General features: G+C 38.9%; 1 protein-coding gene across 1 annotated transcript in view; it reads right to left on the bottom strand.

The window, feature by feature from the left end:
• Positions 1–6,031: 6,031 nt before the first annotated feature.
• The window catches only part of LOC127456119 (nuclear pore complex protein Nup205-like), a 30,350-nt gene continuing 13,151 nt past the window's right edge, over positions 6,032–23,230 (bottom strand). Inside the window, exons 17-41 of the mRNA XM_051724454.1 lie at positions 22,717–22,906; positions 22,493–22,613; positions 22,278–22,356; positions 21,325–21,489; positions 21,022–21,146; positions 20,820–20,934; positions 20,125–20,277; positions 19,964–20,038; positions 19,507–19,664; positions 19,333–19,413; positions 16,526–16,717; positions 16,229–16,433; positions 16,025–16,123; positions 15,583–15,728; positions 15,144–15,457; positions 14,899–15,037; positions 11,299–11,425; positions 11,108–11,181; positions 10,483–10,614; positions 10,276–10,381; positions 8,687–8,844; positions 7,192–7,321; positions 6,867–6,971; positions 6,685–6,743; positions 6,032–6,384 (exon numbers count right to left, since the gene is read on the bottom strand). Coding sequence (XP_051580414.1) covers positions 6,232–6,384; positions 6,685–6,743; positions 6,867–6,971; positions 7,192–7,321; positions 8,687–8,844; positions 10,276–10,381; positions 10,483–10,614; positions 11,108–11,181; positions 11,299–11,425; positions 14,899–15,037; positions 15,144–15,457; positions 15,583–15,728; positions 16,025–16,123; positions 16,229–16,433; positions 16,526–16,717; positions 19,333–19,413; positions 19,507–19,664; positions 19,964–20,038; positions 20,125–20,277; positions 20,820–20,934; positions 21,022–21,146; positions 21,325–21,489; positions 22,278–22,356; positions 22,493–22,613; positions 22,717–22,906 — 3,401 coding nt within the window. The 3' untranslated portion in view covers positions 6,032–6,231. The remainder of the gene's footprint in view (positions 6,385–6,684; positions 6,744–6,866; positions 6,972–7,191; positions 7,322–8,686; positions 8,845–10,275; positions 10,382–10,482; positions 10,615–11,107; positions 11,182–11,298; positions 11,426–14,898; positions 15,038–15,143; positions 15,458–15,582; positions 15,729–16,024; positions 16,124–16,228; positions 16,434–16,525; positions 16,718–19,332; positions 19,414–19,506; positions 19,665–19,963; positions 20,039–20,124; positions 20,278–20,819; positions 20,935–21,021; positions 21,147–21,324; positions 21,490–22,277; positions 22,357–22,492; positions 22,614–22,716; positions 22,907–23,230) is intronic.

Raw genomic sequence — 23,230 nt, 5'->3', positions numbered from 1 at the left:
TTATGGTGAAGAAGATGAGAAATATGATTGTGATCATCATGTTACAGTAAGGATGAAGATGAAGAAGAAGATAAAGGATACTACAATATAATGGTGATGAAGATGGTGATGAAGAATATTAAAATTAAAGATAATGGCGATGAAGATGAGGAACATGATGATGATGGTGCTACAGTAAGGATGAAGATGATGATGAAGTTGATAAAGAATATTACAAGATATTGGTGATGAGGAATGATGTTGACGGTGCTACAGAACGGATGAAGATGATGAAGATGAAGAATATTATGATTAAATATAATAGTGAGGAAGATGAGGAATATGATGATCATGGTGCTACAGTAAGGATGAAGATGTGATGAAGATGATGAAGAATATTATGATTAAATATAATGGTGATGAAGATGAGGAATATGATGATGGTACAACAGTAATGATGAAGAATATTACGATTAAAGATAATGGTAATGAAGATGAGGAACATGATGATGATGATGTTTAAGAATATTACAAGATAATGGTGATGAAGGTGAGGAATGATGATGATGATGATGGTGCTACAGTATGGATGAAGATGATGAAGATGAAGAATATTACGATTAAAGATAATAGTGATGAAGATGAGTAATATGATGATGATGGTACAACAGTAAGGATGAAGATGGTGATGATGAAGAATATTACAATTAAAGATCATGGTGATGAAGATGAGGAATATGATGATGATGGGGCTACAGTAAGGATTGTTCATTGTTAGTTCATGAGACCTAATGCATTAGCCAATGTTAACCAGTGTTAACCAATGGAACCATATTGTAAAGTGTTACCGAAGATGATGATGATAATGAAGATGAGGGAGAGGTTCTATTCACATGAACACTAGTGCAGTACGGGACCCCAGTGCAGGGTAATAAGCACCTGTCGTGTGCCAAGCGAGGTGTTAAGTGCACAAATTGTGGAGGCGGGATGGCTGTTTCCGCAGGGCTGGTGTTTCAGGGCTTGTTTGGCAGCGCTGCAGTAGCTGAAAGCATCACGGCAACTGTTATTTACTGCCTGTCTGCCTCATTTGCCACAATGCAGCCTGGCTCCGCTGCATGCGATGAGGGGGCTCGAATCACTCCGTGTCACGGCTGCAGGGCTGCTGTGGCAAAACAATGTGAAACTAAAACAGAAAAACATTTAGATCATTTATTCAGGGAGTGTGATGTCACCCAGTGGCCACACACTGATGTGATGCTGTGCTCGCCTGTGGTGTGTCTCTGACACTCGCACTTTCAGCCTGTGAAAACAAACTTCACACACACACACACACACAAACCCGCTGTTGTCGCGTCACCGCTATAAATGTGTCAAATCTCTTAGAATATGCAATTTAGGTTAATTTCACTATTTTATATATTAAACGTATAATCAGTCTTTCATAGTAATCAGGTCTGACTAAAATCCTAGATAAAATAAAATAAAAGAGAAATGGAATTACAGCTCTGTTCTTGACAGACACTGCTAAAGCAACTTACTGAGTAAGTACACATACTGTATTTGTGATAGCAAGAGACACAAGTCAAATATTGACACATTGACACTGTAGATCGAGAAACAATTCAAGTGCTGAGATGAAAGAAAAGAGTCAGAGTAGCGTTAATACAGTAAATAAATGAATAAATATATGTGTTCGTTTGGGTTGATATAATATGTCCAAATAGATTAAAATATTGAGGAATGTTTCTTTTGTGGATAACAAAGAGTTGAATTTAGGTCTTCATCACCACCTTGTGGATAACTGTGGAATAAAAGTTACAGGACAATCCATACAATCCAATAGGCCTACAATCTGAGAGACAACACATTATTACTCTTTGGTTAATGTTAATAAATATATGCATGTGCAGTCCAGTCTGCTCAATTTAAGTGTGAGAGATGAGTGAATGATTTTACATGGTAAGAGTTTATGTTTGCTGTAGTAATACAGTACATGCATTACACCAACCCTAACCCTACCCTAAAATCAGATGGAAATTATTGATGAATATCTAAGAAACAACATCCTATTCCTAACTCTTTCAAAATGGTATAGTATGCACAGTATTACCATCCTGTAAAGATGTGACTTTGAGAAATGTATATATATATATATATATATATTAGAATCAGTATTTTTGTGTGAGGATCGATATTTTTGATACAACATCAGTATCGGAAGTATGGATACTTGAGGATCGATCCGCCCATCCTTAATTTTTAGGCCTGCATAATCTGTGCAGAGTTACAATCACACTGCTAATTGATTTTGGCCTCATCATAATGTAAGCATCTTGAAAGTTGTTTGATTCAGGCAAGCAATGGCTTTCATTCACAATCATTAATCTGACAGATGAAGCAAATTTCGTTATAAGAAACCGCGATTTAAAAATCTATTATGTGACGTTTCCAGGGAAGCACACTGTGTGGTGAAATCAATGAACCTGAAATTACAATTTTAAAGTATACTTTACCTTGAAATATATCTTTACAGTTGAGAGCGTTGTATATATATATATATATATATATATATATATATATATATATATATCATTATTATTAATTTATTTATTTTAATGTTTTTTCCTGTGTCCATATTTTCTGAATGAGATGTGCTAAGGACATTGTTTAATTAAGCACGGCTGTGCTTCAGCGCGGCCTCTGGTTGCCATTGTGATATTGCTGTTACACAATTTTCAACAAACAAGTAAATAATATTGAACGACTTACATTTCAGACAAAAATTTGGTGATTCAGTTCGTGCCTTTCTTCTCCGCCTGCGAAAGTTGTTCCAAGAGACGCCATCAAGCACAACTCTACTCTCTGCACTGCTCTCACGCGAGCTGTGTTCCATTGAAACTAATCAGTATTTTTGAACGAATCTTTTAAGTGAATGAATCGTTCTCATTCACTTCCGTGTTTTGGCCTTTAAAGCTGAAGTATAAAACTTTTTACGTTTTCAATACTTTCTCATATCCCAGCTTAATATGCAGAGACAAATATAAGTAAGCCATTCATAGGTTAATTTTCTCTAAAACTGTAAACACCGTGCTGTGAAAATTGCTGTTCCCTTACGACTCAGTACACTTGACATTGCGCTGATTAACGCATATGGGGAGTGCCTTCTTACATGACATAGTTGAAACCTCTCTACAATAAGGCCAATATTCTAATATTGGCTATGGTGTTTGAGCCCCGCCTGTTTTGGCGCGAAGCTGTCCGCTATAAAAGCAGGTGCACAAGCACCATTTCCTCAGAGTTTCTTCAAGACAGCGATTCATCTCTTGTCTAGAAGCCCTCTACCCTTCGCCGTCGATATACACGAGTCAGCGGGTGGAATCTTCACGCTGGTGAACGGGCTGCTTCAGCAACCTGATTCCCCGCAGTGCTTCGGCAGATGTGTATCCTTACAAAGCAATTGCATATTGTGTGAAAAAAAAATAAAAATAAATATATATATATATATATATATATATATATATATATGTGTGTGTGTGTGTGTAAACTCAGCAAAAAAAGAAACAACCCTTATTCAGGACACTGTATTTTAAAGATAATTTTGTAAAAATCTAAATAACTTTACAGATCTTTATTGTAAAGGGTTTAAACAATGTTTTCCATGCTTATTCAATGAACCATAAACAATTAATGAACATGCACCTGTGGAACGGTCGTTAAGACACTATCAGTTTACAGACGGTAGGCAATTAATGTCAGAGTTATAAAAACTTATGGCACTAAAGAGACCTTTCTACTGACTCTGAAAAACACCAAAAGAAAGATGCCCAGGGTCCCTGCTCATCTGCGTGAACACTCCTTAGGCATGCTGCATGGAGGCATGAGGACTGCAGATGTGGCCAGGGCAATAAATTGCAATGTCCGTACTGTGAGACGCCTAAGACAGCGCTACAGGGAGACAGGAAGGACAGCTGATCATCCTTGCAGTGGCAGACCACATGTAACAACACCTGCATAGGATCAGTACATCCGAATATCACACCTGCGGGACAGGTACAGGATGGAAAAACAACTGCCCGAGTTAGACCAGGAAAGCACAATCCCTCCATCAGTGCTCAGGCTGGCCTGAGGACTTGTAGGCCTGTTGTAAGGCAGGTCCTTACTAGACATCACCGGCAACAATGTCGCCTATGGGCATAAATCCACCTTCGCTGGACCAGACAGGACTGGCAAAAAGTGCTCTTCACTGACGAGTCATGGTTTTGTCTGACCAGGGGTGATGGTCGGACTCGCGTTTATCGTCGAAGGAATGAGCGTTACACCGAGGCCTGTATTCTGGAGCAGGATCGATTTGGAGGTGGAAGGTCCGTCATGGTCTGGGGCGGTGTGTCACAGCATCATCGGACTGAGCTTGTTGTCATTGCAGGCAATCTCAACGCTGTGAGTTAAAGGGAAGACATCCTCCTCCCTCATGTGGTACCCTTCCTGCAGGCTCATCCTGACATGACCCTCCGGCATGACAGTGTCACTAGCCATACTGTTCGTTCTGTGCATGATTTCCTGCAAGACAGGAAAGTCAGTGTTCTGCCATGGCCAGCGAAGAGCCCAGATCTCAATTCCATTGAGCACATCTGGGACCTGTTGGATCGGAGGGTGAGGGCTAGGGTTAGGGCCATTCCCCCTAGAAATGTCTGGGAACTTGCAAGTGCCTTTGTGGAAAAGTGGGGTAACATCTCACAGCAAGAACTGGCAAATCTGGTGCAGTCCATGAGGAGGAGATGCACTGCAGTTCTTAATGCAGCTGGTGGCCACACCAGATACTGACTGTTACTTCTGATTTTGACCCTGCCTTTGTTCAGGGACACATTATTCCATTTCTGTTAGTCACATGTCTTAGTTGTATGTAATTTATGTTGTAGAAAAAAACGTCCACATATCGTCGAGTAATGTTAACCACAGACCTTATTTTACACATAGGTTCAAAAACCCCATTATAAAAACCCATAGGAAAATTCAGAGGGAACCCATGGCGAATTAGACTTCCGGGTTTGCCTACAAATTGATGTCACGGCTAAACAGCTCTATTGATTTTCAATGCTAACTTATAAACCTTTAAAGATAGACCTACCATAAGCTTCGAGGTTGTTCATCAATGGTATATGCTCCCGTTGAAGCATCCATCTGCGTTATTTAAACTTCATTGTTTAAAATTGCCTTTAAAAGCGCAATTCCTGTTAAACAACTACATTACCCATGGCCCAGCAGAGAAAGATCCACCAATCAGAGAACTGCGGCCAACAACGCCTGCAAAATAAGAATGGAAGTGACCAGCCACTACCATGACAAACTCTGAATGACGCAAACGAGTTGATCTCCCTGAAATCCCAAACTATTTATACATTTATATATAGTTATATTTCGCAATAAGCATAAACTATGTTGTTTCTATACTTACCACTTAAGTAAAGTTAAGTTTCCCAATGCTGTTATACTAAATATCAGCAATCTTAAAATGCCACTAAGCCAATCAGATTTGAGGACCAGGATTGTCTGTTTTATAATATACATTGTTACACATTTTCATGGACACACTAGATAGCAATTAAATCAACTTAAGTGCTATCTTTGTAAATTCATCATGAATTGATGTGTGCTCCAACAATATTTGCCATTTGAGAGAATCCATACCATGCAATCTGAATATAACCTGATGGTTTTAGTTCATAGAGTCCCTTCCATTGTTTCCTCAGCCGGCTCTGTAGAATTAATCAGGGCTGAGACAGACCCCGTTTTATACGTACCAACTGAAACTGAAGATCTATTGTGCTTTACTGTCTTCTATAAAGTGTACGTTGTAAAATTAAATAAGATCTCTCTCCCTCACCATGCAAGTCATCGGAGTCACAAGTGTTTAGTATTTGCACAAACAATAAAGTTCCAGTGTAAGATTTAACAACTGTATTTGACATTTCTACAAAAAAAAACATTGTATTTCGCAAAATGCCTTTCCTTTTTAACAAACCATTAAGTCAGAAAATACTCTACAATAAGAGGGTTGTCTGTTAGAAAATCGTTTATTTACCACATAAGGAAAAAAAGCAGTACACTAAGACATTTTGCTCATAGCCAGAAAATTTCATGAGTGATTATTGTAATCAAAACTGCAGACTTGTACATGTCATTAAAGTTTAGATTATGTCTCTCCTCAGCCAAAAGATCCATGTGTCACACTATTTCTTCAAGGAATGTGAGTGTTCAGCCCTTGGCATGGTGCACTAGTCCCCGGATCCTGCGCGTCAGGGCCTGTATGAAGGTGTGGCGGGAGCGGGCTTTGCCATACAGCCCTTCCACCTCCAACAACTTCCTCTGTAGTGGCTCGTTAAAGCTGTTTGCCACATCACTCTGCAACTATACACACAGTAAAGTGTCAACAAGAACAACCATCACACACCAAAAATTATTTTAATATCTAACTTTTCATATAATTTCCTCTTTTTAATAAAATAAGACCTACTTCATACAGGCATCACTAAATTAAAAAGTAACATGGAACCACTATGGTTATACCAAGTTATTTTGGACCATGTAAATACCATGGTACATTAATATGGTATACATTCAGACCCATGACGTGTACATATATCAAAGTACTATGATATTACCATCTAATATCACCACAGTACAAATACATTTTTCTAAAAGATGCACCTGTTCAAGATCTTGCTGGCTCACTCTTGACACACCTAACCTTCTGCCCGCATTAGGATCTACACAAAGAAAGGGATTATACAGACTTATTTGGCAAACATCTCTCCATACATTATGCATTTAAAAACAACAGAACATGAAATCAAATTCAATCTTTCAAGAAAGATTTAGGGTCAGTTCACCTTTGTAACCTGGCAGCAGCGTGTCTTTAGGGTCACTTGGAGTACAGTAGAGCATGTAGAACTCTAGGTGGCGCCAAATCACAAACAGGCATGTCTCAATAATATCTTCAGACAGAAATGTCAAGAAAAACATGTAGGGTGTTGCCTTTCCCCTTGTGTTAGCAATATGCACACAAAACCTAATCAAACCCAAAATAAAAGCAAACAACAAAGTATATTTCAGAGGATACTGCTTTAAAAAAAAAAGAAAAACGAAGGCCACCCCTAAATTTTGCAAGGAAATTAATAGAATAAACCGAGCCTGCTGAAGTGAGTGTTAGGATACAAGAGCAGAGGGAAAGCAGTTTGGCTCGGTAGTTGACCAACTGGATAAGCCGGCGTTTGGCAAGCACATTTCTCTGCACTGACGGGATCTTTTCCACTCCAGCAGAACCTGACACCAGACCCTGGCACAGCTGTATAAGGTACACAAAGAAGTATAAAACATATGCAGCTTATGTCTGCCCAGTTACAAACACTTTAAACCAACAATAAGGAAAAACTGAATATAAAACAAAAAAGGAATTGCTACTGCAGTACTACTGTACTTACTAGGACTAAGACTTATAAATAAAGACTGATGTGCCATGTTTGTTTGTGGGCAGTTTATGAAGTAACGTAGCCAGTAACACTGTCATTAAGCTCTCAAGTCAGTGGAAACATTGGCTGGCTTCAGCACCAACACCATTACTGGGCAAAATGGGTATTGAAAGAGTGTTCATCTTGATTTCATTCTACTGTACGTGTATATACTAGAGGCAGACTGATATATCGGTTTTATTGATTAATCTGTGTCTATAGTTGCTTTTTGAAACTATCAGTTATCTGCAAAAATCTATGCTGATAGTTTTTTATTCCTCCGTGTTCCTCTGATAATTACGTTTTTTAAAATTGAAGCAAGGAAGTGGGGCCTGGGTAGCTCAGTGGTAAAATACGCTGGCTACCACCCCTGGAGTTCGCTAGTTCGAATCCCAGGGCGTGCTGAGTGACTCCAGCCAGGTCTCCTAAGCAACCAAATTGGCCCGGTTGCTAGGGAGGGTAGAGTCACATGGGGTAACCTCCTCGTGGTCGCTATAATGTGGTTTGTTCTCGGTGGGGCGCATGGTGAATTGAGCGTGGTTGCCGCGGTGGATGGTGTGAAGCTGTCTCAGCCGCGGAGGCAACTGGGATTCGTCCTCCGCCACCCGGACTGAGGCGAATCACTATGCAACCACAAGGACTTAGAGCGCATTGGGAATTGGGCATTCCAAATTGGGAGAAAAAGGGGAAAAATCCCCCCCCCAAAAAAAAAAAAATTGAAGCAAGGGCATGCAAAGAAAAATGCAAATATATGGAAACGTCCCTCGTCATCACATACATCATGTCTCTAACTTCATATATTGTGAATAATAATTAAAATAATATAGGCTATAAAAAGCTTAATTTGTTAAATATTAAAAATAGAACATTGCAATGAAGCCAAGTCACTCATTCCAAAAAAGAGTCCCTGGTGTGTTTCAGTCTGGTTTAGGGTTAAAAGTCCCACATTATGCATCCAAACTTCTTTTTTTCTGATTATTATTGGGATTTTGGTTGAAAAATAAACTACATCTGGGATTTTATTCATTTTGTTCTCTGGCCTTTGTGTCGACTAAAAACATTTTGGAACATTCTATTAATCAATTTGAAAAACTATAGGCTGATTAATGGTTATCGGACTTTTCCACCACCTTTGTTATTGATAGCGGCAAAATCCACTACTATATACACCATGTTTTTTTCCCCCATCCTTTTGTGTATACCTCCTTAAGTTCTTCAGGGGGGAGCTGTTCCACTCTCTCCAGCTTGCTCAGGCTCTGTCTGTGGTTGTCATGGTATCTAAAGAAGTCAGTGGCACTGTTCTTCAGCAGGAGGAGAACCAAACCGAGGCTGGGAACACGCGCAGAGGGAATGGACACATCTGATACAGAAGATACACAGGGAAACTCCAGTGTTATTACTGTTAAAACTAAATTAGAATATTTTCATTAAAAAGTACACTCATTAATTTTTATGTTTCGCTGACATAAGTGCCCAAACGACAATAGGAAATGTGCTAACTGCAGTCAGAGATGATTAATTTATTCTGTGACAGAAAGTGGTCAATTTCAGGGGATTATTAAAGGGACAGTTCACCCTAAAAAGAAAATTCTCTCATCATTGACTCACCCTCATGCCATCCCAGATGTGTATGACTTTATTTCTTCTGCAGAACACAAACGAAAATCTTTAGAAGATTATTTCAGCTCTGTAGCTTCATACAATACAAGTGAACGGGGTCCAAAACTTTAAAGCTCCAAAAAGCACATAAAAGGCAGCATAAAAGTAATCCATATGACTCCTTTTTTAATATACTATTTCAGAATGTGAAAGTGAAATCGGAGATTTATAGTAAAAAAGGACTTAAATATTGATCTGTTTCTCCCCCACACCTATCATATCATGGATTTACCCACTGGAGTCTTTTGGATTACTTTTATTGTCTTTATGTGCTTTTTGGACCTACAGAGTTGAGATATTCTTCTAAAAATCTTCAATAGTGTTCAGCAGAAGAAAAGAAAGTCACACACATCTGGGATGGCATGAGGGTGAGAAAATTTTGAGAGGATTTTCATTTTTGGTGAACTGTCCCTTTAAGATTAATCGAGTAATATTTGGTTGGTTTTATGGTCTCAACATGGTGAATCTCATAAATGTGCTCCTAGCGCCATATGTAGAATAAAGCAACTTTTTTTCTAACACTGATAGACTAGTTTCTTTGTCTCATGTGAGTGTACATTACAAAAACAATTTTTTTTTCAGAAATATGAAAATGAATTTCTTTGTTTAAAATTTTAGTAATCCAAAACAACAACAACAAAAAAAAACTGTGCACCTTTCACTGATATAAATATACATCATTGCAAAAACCGGAACTAAAATAATTTTTCATGACTCCAAAACTAACTAAAATAAAAATGACCATCAATTAATTTTAGTTTTTGATGCACAGTATTTTACTAAATTTTACAAACCCGCCTTCATTAAATATGAAAACGCCACTAGATAGCGATAACATTAAATGGGCCTCAGAAATGTAAGTGTTAAACGTTTAATTTGTATCCTCAAGTCCTAAAATCCATTAAGTCCTTAAAAACTAAACTAAAATTAGAAAACACTGAAAAAACTAACAACCAGAGTAAAAATGAATGAAAATAGAACTAAATTGAAAGGTAAATTAAAAATTAAATATAAATACAAACTAAATTCTAATTCAATGAGTTCTATAACTACAATAATCCTAATCAGACTATATTTAAAAAATATGAATTGTATTAATATTACAATATTATTGCTTGTATTAATGACCAACCTGCTGGTTCACTTGCTGAGGGGCTGAAGAGGCAGAGAGTGAACTGGGCCTCAGCTGAGCTCTGCAGCAGTAGCGTCTGGCAGTACTCCATAATATTTGCACAAATCTGAAAAATCACATGATACAAAGAGTAGTGTAACATTTGAAACCACCTACAGAGGTTACAGACAAAAGTCAGTGGGCACAGGCACCATGGTGACATCACACCTGTTGCATGGCAACCTCCATCTCCTCTCTCTTCTCTGCAAGGTCACCAGGGGCAATGGTTTCCTCAATCTGCTTCAGGTAGCGAGCGCGATCAGTACCGACCAGCCGCACAAGTAGAGACAGTGACTGACGCTGAGAGAGAAACAAAGTCAACTGAGGAAGCATATGCACTTGTCCACTTGTGTGTTCAAGAAAGAAAAAGTGTCCCAAGTGCACAAGGCCCCAATGAAATACATTTTAGTACTTACAGAGCTTGCATAGCAGCACTGCACTGATATTGCTCAAACATTCTGGTTAGGGTTTGTTCTAGAACCATTTAACATACAGATTCCACTCAAACTTTGTCTTGTAGATGATTTCAGCCTTAGGTGTTCTATCTAGTTTTGTGTTTGTAAACGTTATACTTTACTGGTAGCATTTTCAGTATTTAAACAGTGATGACATCGTTGTAACACTCCCATAATGAATTGTGATTGGACTTTTTTCTTTAATTTGCTTAATGGGTCTTCCTTGCAATTACTACACAGTAGCTCTGTGCACCTTAAGCATTTAACGCTATTCTTTTACTGACATGCCTGCACTGGTATGTTCTTCAAGAAATCTAGTTTCATTTGAAATATTTCACCTGGAATCTGCCAATGTGCCCCTGTAACTCCATAAGGGCAGCACTGTTGATTTCCTGTCCAATCTCGAGTGCTCCTTAAAAACAAAAGCAAACACAAAATTGTGACACTGTCATCTCAGTGTACTTACATTTGATCATAATATGATAATAATTATGAAGCAAATACATTGAGAGTTTTGTTGCTGTAGTACCTGGCAGTGCAGTCTTGCTGATGATGGCCATGAGCAGAGAGAGTACCTGTAGAGCTCCCATACTCACATCATGACCGTGCAGGATGGATTGAATGACATCAGAGTGAACAATGAGCCATTGGAGCACCTATGACATAAAATACACACAAATAACTTTAAATTAACCAACTGTTTTTGCTGTAAACACTGCCCTTTTTTGGAGTAGTTAAATACTATTAAGGGCTAACAATAGACTACAATAATCAATCACAATTGAAGTCATGATTTGTTTGTAGTATCTCAAAAACAGAATTTGCCTTTGATTTGTGAATAATTAGGGCTGGGCAATATGGCAAAAAAAATTATCACAATATTTTTCTCATATCGATCGTTATCAATATTAATCATGATAGAATTTTCATACCATTAATGGGGGCAGAACTACATTCCACATGTTTGTTAGAGTGTAAAGTATACTCAGATTATGATTTAATCCTTCAGTAGGTGTGTGGCCACTTTTTGATAAAAGTTTGCCAATTTCATCATCTTCAGCTGACCTGCCTGCTAGTACATCCTAACAGGCTGATTTCATGACTGTGATTCAGTTAGCTAGCTGTGTGTATAACTTTGCCGAACTGCTTGCGTTTTTTTAGTGACACATATCTGATCCGATCATCTAGATGTAGAACAAAGGCTAAATATCGAGTTTATCGAGCTAAGTTTATCAATATCAAAAACTTTTTTTACGATAAATACTGATATCGTATTATTGCCCAGTCCTATTAATAAATAGGCTTTTAAGAAAGTCTTCTTCATCATCATTAACTTGTAAAGCAGAGCCTGGAGCATGAACACTTATTCCCACCAGTCAGAAAAATTAGGTAAATGCATTAATATTGTTGAACAACTGTTACAACAGTCAACGTGTAATTAAACTCATAAGGTAGTAGCAGTTCATCCAAAAATGAAAATTCTGTCATCATATACTCACACTCATGCCATGTGTATGATTTACTTTCTTCTGTAGAACACAAACAAGGATTTTTAAAAGAATATTTCAGCTCTGTAGGTCCATACAATGCAAGTGAATGATGACAAGCACTTTCAAGCTCCAAAAAGCACATAAAGGCAGCATAAAAGTAATCCAGAAATCTCCAGTGGTTTAATCCATGTCTTCTGAGGCGATTCAATTGGTTTTGGTTAAGAACAGACCAAATGTAAATCATTTTTTACTGTACATCTTGCCATTGCAGTCTCTAGGCACAATCATGATTTCAAGCTCGATTACACTTCCTAGGGCTTTACTATGCGCAGTGCACTAGATGGTGGCAGGAAGTGTAATCAAGCTTGAAATCATGATTGCCAAGGAGACTGCAATGGCAAGATGTACAGTTTGGTCTGTTCTTAACCAAAACCAACTGAATCGCCTCTGGAGACATTGATTAATCTATTGGAATGGTATGGATTAATTTTATGCTGCCTTTGTGCTTTTTGAAGCTTCAAAGTTTTTGGACCCCATTGACTTTATGGACTTTAAGCACTGTATGGACCTACAGAGCTGAAATATTCTTTAAAAATCTTTGTGTTCAGCAGAAGAAAGTAAGTCAAACACATCTGGGATGGCATGAGGGTGAGTAAATGATGAGAGAATTTTCATTTTTGGAAAACTATCCCTCTAATGCATTAACTTTGCCAGCCCTATTATTTAAAGGTGCACAAATTTTTCAATATACTGTATGTATAAAATCATGAGCACTTACATTAAAATGAAGACTCCTGTCATATCAGTAATCTTATAAAAGCCGTTTTATTCTACATTAGCGCATCTCAACACGCGGCCCGAGCGTTCTTTTGCGGCCTGCGTTATATCATTATCAGAAATATATCTATCAGCAGCCTATCAAATCCGTATGAATTGTGAGGTGTCCATTTTCATGAGGATTTACGCTAGTTCTCTACATTGCTGAATCACGTTAGAGAGGGAATTCAACTGCAAGAGGATTGTACAAATAAATAATAAAATAAAAATCTGAGCATAGCTGATGTTATGAGAGCGGCGGTCAGTCTGCACGCACATTCATACACAGTACATGTGCCCTCAAGTGTGGTCTGTCAATCAAACATGCGCGCTTGCAGTCTCGCTTGAGTTGCTCAACATGCTGTGAATCTGTCCAGTTTCTTGAATAGCTCATCAGAGATATGTACTCGTCATGACAACAGTATTTACAGAGAAAAAAAAAAAACAACAAAAAAAAAACATTTGGTGCTAATTTTGGATATATCGCTCGTTTTTTAACATATCTCTGGTTTACGTGATGTTGAACACTAATGGTGTTTGTTAGATGACAATAACAGTAACAACACAACAGATCTATATCAGAAAATCGAACTGTTACACCCCTTATGTTTAAAATAATTACTAAAAGGGATAGTTCACCCAAAAATGAAATTTCTGTCATCATTTACTCACCCTCATGCCAACCTAAATGTTTATGTCTTTCTTTCTTCTGCTGAACACAAATGAAGATTTTTAGAAGAATATCTCAGCTCTGTTGGTGCAAGTCATTGGTGGCCAGAACTTTAAAGCTCAAAAAAGCACATATAGGCAGCATAAAAGTAATCTAGTGGTTAAATATATGTCTTCAGATGTTATAGGTGTGGGTGAGAAACGGATCAATATTTAAGTCCTTTTTTTCTATAAATCTCCACTTTCACATCTGTAAGTCACATATGGCGCTCGTTTAGTTTCACTTTCACATCTGAAAGTGAAAGTGGAGATTTATGGTAAAAAAGCCAATGACTTAAATACTGATCTGTCTCTCATCCACAAAGCGGAGATATATTTTCTAAATAATCATCATTTGTCTTTAGCAGAAGAAAGTTATACACTTCTAGGGTGGCATGAAGGTGAGTAAATGATGACAGAATTTTCATTTTTAGGTGAACTATCCCGTTAACTAACATTCCAACATTCTTACAGTAAAATTTTTAACTTTCTATATATATATATATATATAATCATACAAATTAATAGTGTAGCCCTTGAGGGTACAGGGATCCAGCTTTTCGGCCCCTGACCTTTCCGAAGTTGATTAGCCCTGTTCTACATGGAGAGGGTCCACATGGGGGCTGCCATGTCAGAATCTCATGATCAGACGAATACTACTTGCTTAATCTCAGTAACCGTCCTGTTATTTGACACTTTCACTCATTGATTAATCATGGCTGACTGTGAATACTACATTTCTACAATAGCATCTGAAGCTGAAAATGTTTGATTTTAAATGATGCTGCATCCAAGCCGCTAGGTGTCAATGTAATTCCAAGATGACACAAAGACAAAAGTTACTAAGTTCACCCAAAAATAACAATTTTCATAATTTACTCACTATCGTGTTGTTAAAAACCCATTTGTCTTTCTTTCATATGTTAGGTAATATGTTAGTCACCATTCACTTTCATTGCATCTTTTTTTCCATACAATGAAAGCGAATGGTGACTGAGGCAGTCATTCTGCCTAACATCTCCTTTTGTGTTCCACGGAAAGTTATATAGGTTTGGAACAACATGAGGGCGAGTTATTCACTTTTTGGGTGAATTATCCTTTAAGTATGTTCTTACCTGTGCTGCCCCCTGCTGGTGCTGAGTGGTGGTGGAGGTTAAGATGACCTGCATAAGTCTGAGCGTAGGAAGAAGGATTTGTCTGTACCGCTCTAGAGGACTAGGAATAAACCCTGAAGGATCTCTCTGCCCAAACACTCTAGAAGAGAGATGGACAAATGCAGAGAGTAAGACCAGAGTAGTGCAACCAATAACGGAAACATATGTTTTTCTTTAGCATAGACTCTATATTCTAGAGTTCTGACCTGAGTGCATCGTTCTGAGGCAGCATATGGAAGACCTGGCATTCCACCAGCTGACCGACCAGCCCACACCGCAGGAGCTCCATCGCACCTTGTGCTGTCTTAGCCACACGGGTCAGCAGTGCCATTTTGGACTCATAGATGTATAAAGGTTTCAGTAGTGGAGGCTGAGGTGTGAGCAGAGTTAGCAAGGCAACGTCATCTTGTCTCAGGCTCTCGACCAGCACACGCAGATAGCCACTGTTACACAGATACACCAGCCACTGGCACTGCCTGTCTATAGACAACACCCTGTCCAACACGGCCAGAGCCAGCATCTAAAAAACAGAGGATTTGCTTGAATGAACTGAGGAACATGCTGCTATGCCAACAGCCCCGATAATAGCTCTTCTCTGAGCAACTCTTTGATGACTTGCAATGATGTTGATTTGTTTGGTCTTACCCTGCCAATCTCATGGCCATCACAAGCATCTCTGCAAACCACTTCCATAAGAGCAGTGCCGTAGCTCTCGATGATGACCAGGTTCTCTCTCTGCAGCTTGGAGAAACAATCTTCAGGGGCAGTCAAGCGCTCCCACATGGATGAACCTGCAAACTCACCCCAAGTTCAAACCAAATTAGTAATTTACTATGAATTTATAGTTTAAAGAACATAAAGAATATATGGCTTAACACTAGTTTGGCTGGGTCTTAAACCTTGGGCAGGTCTACATGCCCACATGCAGACACAACATTCATGTCTACATAAACAGCATTCTAACCAAAATTGATCCTCTAAGTGACTGATTTGAGACGCTTTTAATAGGCAGCAATTTTGTAAACATTTGCTCACATGCAATAAGTATTTATAATGAGAAAATTCTCTTTGCAACAGGAAATTATACCTGTCTGCAATGTCTCCGGTTCCTCAGGTTTCTGGGCAATTTGCAGGTAGTAGAGCAGAGCACCATAGAGGTGAGCCCGCAGACGCTGAAAACCTCCACCTTTATTATGTAAAGGCATACCGTTAACCATTTACTCTTTGACAGTGCAATAAAAAATACCCATGTAAGCTGCTTAGTCTCAAGAATGAACCACACCCTTCTAACCTGTGCACAAGATAAAGTCCAGCAGCTTCCTTAGGATGAGGTGAAGGCCGGAGTTTGCAATTGAAGCAAATCCTGATGCAGATCCACCCACTGGCCCCGCCCCCTGCTGCTCTGACAGCACTGATTGGCTGAGGTGAGCCGTTAAGGTAAAGACTGTCCCAGCTACGATTGGCATCAGTTCACCTGCGGCATCTTCCGATAAAACCTTGAGAACAGAGAAAGAAGAAACTCAAATCACCATAAACCACCGTAAGAACATGCCTATATGCTCTCTTTTGTTCAGTCTGTTTTTCCTACTTTGTCGTGCAGGTCTAGCAACAGGTCTCTGATGATCAGTTGTCTCTGGTCTGCTGGGATGAGCTCTGCAGGACAGGCAGTGAGTATGGTCTCCACCAGACTCCTCCAGCTCTGCAGAGAGTGACGCTTAGCATTCAGACTGCGTCTCACACGGTTCCTTTCCACCACCTGCTGAAGGATTGAGTTCACCTCCTGATACAGAGATGGAGAGACATCAAAGAACCAATCAGCCAAAGGAGAGACACAGGATTATAGAGAACAAAGACAAGTGACACAAAAGGACAAGAAAGCTTGCTTTAGAAAATATATGACAGGTGATGAAAAGTGTTGATTGGGAGAGGAGTGGCAATTCTTATCCCCACTCTGTCTGTTTTGAAAGCTGTAAAGAAATAAGTGACAAGGAAGGAAGATACATCATTGTCAGGTGTAAAATCGAGAACAAACTGGTTACTGTGGTGAATGTGAATGCTTCCCCTGAAAGTGGCAAGAACTTTAAAACCTTATTTGATGTAGTGGTTTATGAATCGGAGGAGACTTAGATGTTGTAATAGACCAAAATTTGGATACTACTGGCCACAGTAACAGCAAATGACAAATATAACAGTTCATTAGGAACTCATTTGGCAAAATTAGGTTTAATGGAAGTGTGAAGGGATCTCCATCCTTTAGAGAGGGATACACTCATTATTCAGTGCCACACAATGTTTACTCACAAATCAATTATAGAGTGATATAGAGTGAAAGAATGTAAAATCAGTGTAGCTGACCTTTAAGATCATAATGTAGTACATTTGACAATAGATATGAATACTCAAAAAAGGAGCACACTGTGGAGGCTTAACAAAGGAATATTAAATCAAAGAAACTGTTAGACAATTAAAAATGGATATACAGACATGTATGGAAGAGAATGATACAGGGGACGTTGACCCCACTATTTACTGCTAAGGCAGTCACACGGGGGAAGTTAATCTCCATGACTGCTTCCCTTTACCCTTAGGCACTTTTTGGGTCATTTTTGACCTGTTTCTTTTTAGTTCATTTAGTAAAAATTGTTTCCTTTATCTGAGTGGTATGAGACTTGGTGACTTTTCCTACACTAGCAATCTGAACACACAAAAAAAACTGGACTTCGATTCGATGAGTCTAGGTGGTTTTATCAAACACTACCCCATTCATACTGTTCGGGTTAAATTTTACCCACCATATGAAATGAATGGGTGAGACTAAAACACAGAGCAATTTTTCTACTTGTCAAATAAAAATAAATAAATCAGACAATGCAGAACACACACACACACACACATACATAAATGAAGGGGTGAGGCTATGGCCCTGTTTCCACCTGGTATTAAGATGCATTTTGGGTGATCTGATCACATGTGGTCAGGTGAGACACATCGCTGTTTACACCCGGTCGTTTAAATGCGCCTCCTGTGACCACCTGTGTTTGGATTTGGAGGGAGGGTCTCTGTTTCATGACGACATACATCAATCACTATGCCAGTGCGTTACTGCATGATATGAAAGCACAACAAAGTCAGAAAAGACAAAGACGACACAAAATAAAAAAATAAAAAATGGTGCACCGTTTGTCCCAGATGCGGTTGGAATTTAATCCAAGCACAAATGCAATGTCAAACAGGATTATCCGTTATTTTAGTGGATTACCTGTTTTAAAGAAAGGAGCTTCAGGTGTTCGTTCTGTCATCTGTGTTGATATCAGACACAGTAAAGAAGATTCTTGAAGCTCTCGTGATTGTGTATGTATCCACTTTTTAAATTTTCTGATCGGACGGTTATTTCCTTTTAAAGCTGCTCGTAACCAGCAAAATGTAAACTTGTTTTAGCGCTGCGGATGATTGACAGGTGAGGGGTGGTTCTTCACTGCAGCCGGGACAAATACAGGACGGATTAGCATTTACACCTCAAATGTGATGTGGTCACGTGTTTTTGACCACATTTGTATGTGGTTTCTATGATCTGATCACAAAACGTTTTATACCCAGTTTTGGCCTGTATTTAGGGCTGACCACATGTGATCGGATCACCCGAAACGCATCTTAATACCAGATGGAAACAGGGCCATCAAAACATCCACAACGCACCCATACACACAGGCTTGTTTGTCTATATTAGTAAGGACTTCCCAAAGACTTCGACTGATTTCAAATCAGGCTAAAGATATTTTCTATTTCCAAACTCTACCCCTAAACCTAACCATCCCGCAAATGTGCACATTATTAGATTTGAAGATCAAAATCATCTGACATGTTTAAGTGCCTTTTTTTTTTTTTTACTGGTGAGGACATTCGGCTCTCACAAGTGTAGACAAACCGGTCCACGCATACCAGAGACGTCTAAGTCCGAGTCTGACCCCTGTGTGACAAAGTTTATGCTAGAATTTTAATGTTTGTTGTTTGAAATAAATGACCAATTACTCTGTCTTTTCTTTGCAACACAGTCAGATTTGACTGTTGCAGCATGGTTAGGTTTGACAGCATACTGGAGCATCATTGCAAATTCTGACACTTAAGTTACTGGGTGAAATGGAGAGTGTACATTAGTAAAGACACCAACTAATTGATAGAAGTCTATAATTCTATACATTTGTGTAAATGGCTGAGAGAATACCCCATAGGTTTTTTTTCTTATTGGCTCTGTTGTGAATATGTTACAAATGTTTTTTTTGTTGTTTTTTTTGCAAATTGATAATAAAAATAAATAATTAAAAAAGGAATGGTGTTTACTGCTTTCAGGTCTCATTACTTGTGTTTTTTGTCTTCAAATTTCAGAGACACACTCACCTCCATTAGCAGCGGTCTTTGACCAATGGCAGCCATGCCCTGCAGTGCATTGATTTCTGCAACTAAAACTCGATGAAGCAACTGCAAATTGATTAACAAACAAAATATTAATGCATGATAATGTTTTTTTTTTTTTTAAGCATAGTACAACAGGTCAGTGTTACACCCACATACCTTGACATTGCAGACCGTGTGTCCCTGTTCGTTGACATGTTCACAGTTAGTGATGACCTGTTCAATCTGAGCACGCTCAAAGAAGTCAAGCTGCAAAAGCTCTGGGGCCTCCTGACTGAAGTCTATGGCATCCAGAATACTCAAAAGCCTCCTGCGTACTAAAACAAAAAAACATATTGTACTTAATTGTGCTAGTCCCGCACAAAAATGGCAAGAGCTGATGAAAACCATTTCTAATTTTTTTCCTAATAACAGCTATATGATCAGATGAACCCTCCCCTATACATCAGAATGTAAAAAACAGACTGTGGTTGGTCATTTACAAATCTGTCAGATCTTTGCTGTCTAAATGGGAAGTTCTTGATCAGAATAAGCTGCAATTTGTGATAGACTTTAGGTCAGTAGTCAAAAGTCTGACTCTGTGTGACTAGGTCAGTACATAAAGGGTTTCCCTTACCTTTAGAGACGGTGCCAAAGTGTAAGAAGCCACTGACTGATCTACTTTCTTCCTCCATGCCTGTCTCTCCATCAGCTACAAAAGAGAAACAAACTGTCATGAATGTTTCCCCTCCACTCTGACAGGAATGCTGTATTGCTGTGTGTGATTATGTGTATTACCTGCTGCATGTAATGTGTGTGGTTGATCATCGAGCAAGAGGTTGAGAAGTCTTTGAGTGTGTGATCGCTGGCGGTTCAATGAGGTCACTCTGAGCTCGATGGCTGCAGTCTTCATCAACCAGGACATCTGAGATAAAGCAGCGATCTCATTCCCTATGGGACATTAACATTGAATCAATCAAAACTGAGACACTCTGAGGTTCTTACACTTTATATGCAAACATGTTACGATGATCAGAGGTTACATAGCACATGACAATCAAAATAACAAAACAAGAACGGGAGATAGTATTTTGTCTAGTAAAAAAAAAAACTGAACATTTTAAATATGTGAATTTTTTGTCATAATGACGGTTCGTAAAATATGGACGCCTTCAACCGCAAGGTGAATGTTTTTTTGTTTTCTTTTATCTCAATATATTTTTTCTCTGAAATTTTTCTTCCCCTCAAAAAGCAACGATGATAACTTTTTCTTGCTAGCTAACAATTAGCATGTGCTACCAGCCTCGGCCACCAGTTGCCACTGTCAGTACGCATGAAATCTTGTGCTTACAAGGTGACAGAATGTCTGTGGGACTTTATCTGTTGATTCATAAATTTATAGCTATCTATGTTGTTCCAAATCTGTATGACTTTCTTATGTGGAACACAAACAGAGATGTTAGGCAGTAAAAAACACGACAACTAGCACTCACCTGGTAGGATGAACGGCAAGTGCTGCAGGTGAGAAAACAAGAAGTCTTGGCTGGTCCTGAGGTATCGCATGGTGGGCCCAGAGGTGTCAGGACATGCACACAGCTGATAGATCACCTGGTACAGACAGACACACAACATACATATTTTAGCTTGACAGTGTCTGAACGTAAATCAATTAAACTGGGCAGTAAATGTGTGTACCTGGTAGCAGAGTTCAGCCAGGTGAGGGGCCTGTTTGGTGAGCACAGGTCCAGAACGGCTCTCACTGCCTCTCTGGAGCAGACTGAGGATCGCATGCAGACAGCTCCGTGGACAGCCAAGAACACCTTATGGAAAAAAATACAAGGTTCCAGTTCAAAGCTATAGTTATATAGACTCAACCAACAGTCCATTTTAAATTTAAATACAATAACATTGCACATTTCATAACTATACATATAAAAACATGTGATGGTGTGGGATACACATCAGAGCCCTGCTTTAAATATTGAGTGGAGATTTCACCTGGGTCCTGCAGGTTAGTGGAAGAAACTGGCTTCTTGACTTCATAGCCCAGAAGATACAGGCCCAGGTTGGGTCCCTTGAGCTCCAGAGATGTAATCAACAGGTTCAGGATATGGATTTGTGTTTCATGACGGATCTTGGCTTCCCGTTTCTCAGGGTCTGTGTCTGAACCAAGAACAAATGGTCTAAGACACTGCTTTAGTATTAGTAATGATATATAGGCCAAGACCCTTAATCATCTGATATTTGGCGATTTTTAGATAATCAGCATTAGCCAATAACAATAAACTTGCCCTCATTTCAAATCCAAAATATTTTGACACCCCAGTTAATAGACATGCATAATTGTTTTATTTATTTTTATTTTCCCCCCAATTTGGAATGCCCAATTCCCAATGCGCTCTAAGTCCTCGTGGTGGCATTGCCTCAATCCGGTGGTGGCATCCACGCACAACTCACCATGCGCCCCACCGAGAGCGAAAACCACATTATAGGGACCGCAAGGAGGTTACCCCATGTGACTCTACCCTCCCTAGCAACCGGGCCAATTTGGTTGCTTAGGAGACCTGGCTGGAGTCACTCAGCATACCCTGGGATCTGAACTCGTGACTCCAGGTGTGATAGTCAGCGTGAGCTACCCAGGCCCCCAATAGACATGCATAATTGCTCATTTTCTATTTTCAAATACCTCATTATGATTATTTCTTAATTTATTATTAATAATAATAATTATCATGCTTAATTATGATTACATTTTATAAAAGTACAAATGCATTTAATTTATTATTTTTTAAACATTTTAAATGCATTTAATAGTCAAATTATTAAATATACAAATATATTTAATATACAATTATATAAATTATACAATTAAATTGTTCATAAAACATTAATTACTAATGCTCATTTATAATATTGGTTATAGATAGCTCTATTATTATATACTGACTCACCATCTGCAGCTACTCCTTCTTGAGCTTCTTCACTGTCCAGACACTCCACAAAACCAGCCATTAGTTTCTCACTCAAGGCCTGCTCATTACAAACATTTTAGTCTTATTTTACATTATTCAAATCAAAAACATTCTGTAACATTCATGCAACCATTCAAGTTTGAATCTCTATTAAATGGCAAATGTCAAGACTCCCTGGCCCTAGAGTCTCTTACCTGGTCATGTGTAAAGTCTCCGACCAGTCTGGCCTGGATGTTTGGGTAGCGTGCGATACGCTGCAGGATCTTGGCGCTCTGGAATGCAGCCTCAGGGTTTGAGCTGCTATGGTACAGGTACCTGTGAGGGCAAAAAGCCAAAGATGATCCAGGGTATCGCTGAATCAGACCTATACTGGTCAAAAACTAATGTGCATTTGAAAGTGAATGGAGGAAGGGGTAACCTGGCAATGTTGCTGATGTGATCGGCCCGCCTGCTCCGAGCACAGACACCCTGCAGGAGCTGCTCCAGAGGAGAGACCAACAGTGATGTCTGACTCTCTCTCATTAAGTCTATAAAAGTCACCTCTTTCTGCAAAGCCAGCTCCAGTAAACACAGACAGTGAAGCACTGCAGACTCCAACTGCTTTTTACCTACAACAACATTTATCATTCAACATTTACTTGAAATTGTAAAAATTAGTCAGGATTGCACAGTGCTATCTAAATATAGAATATTGGTAACACTATATAAAAACTTAACAAAACTGACATTATTATATTTTATAATGCTTAATAGATCATAAGTTCATTTGAACTCAAATAGAAGTGTCATTAAATTTAGATTCACAGGGTGAATTGTTGAATTTCTGCACCCAAAAATGTCTTCCATTGGTCGAACAAACCGATAGCCCCGCCCCAAACTTATACCATTGGTTGAGCCAGTGTTGCTATGTCAGGCTGATTGGGATGCTCAAA

The sequence above is a fragment of the Myxocyprinus asiaticus genome, chromosome 18 (genome assembly GCF_019703515.2).
Source record: "Myxocyprinus asiaticus isolate MX2 ecotype Aquarium Trade chromosome 18, UBuf_Myxa_2, whole genome shotgun sequence".
Classification (NCBI taxonomy): Eukaryota; Metazoa; Chordata; class Actinopteri; order Cypriniformes; family Catostomidae; genus Myxocyprinus; species Myxocyprinus asiaticus.
Note: the sequence above shows the minus strand (reverse complement) of the source record. Positions and strands in the feature narration are given on the sequence as shown.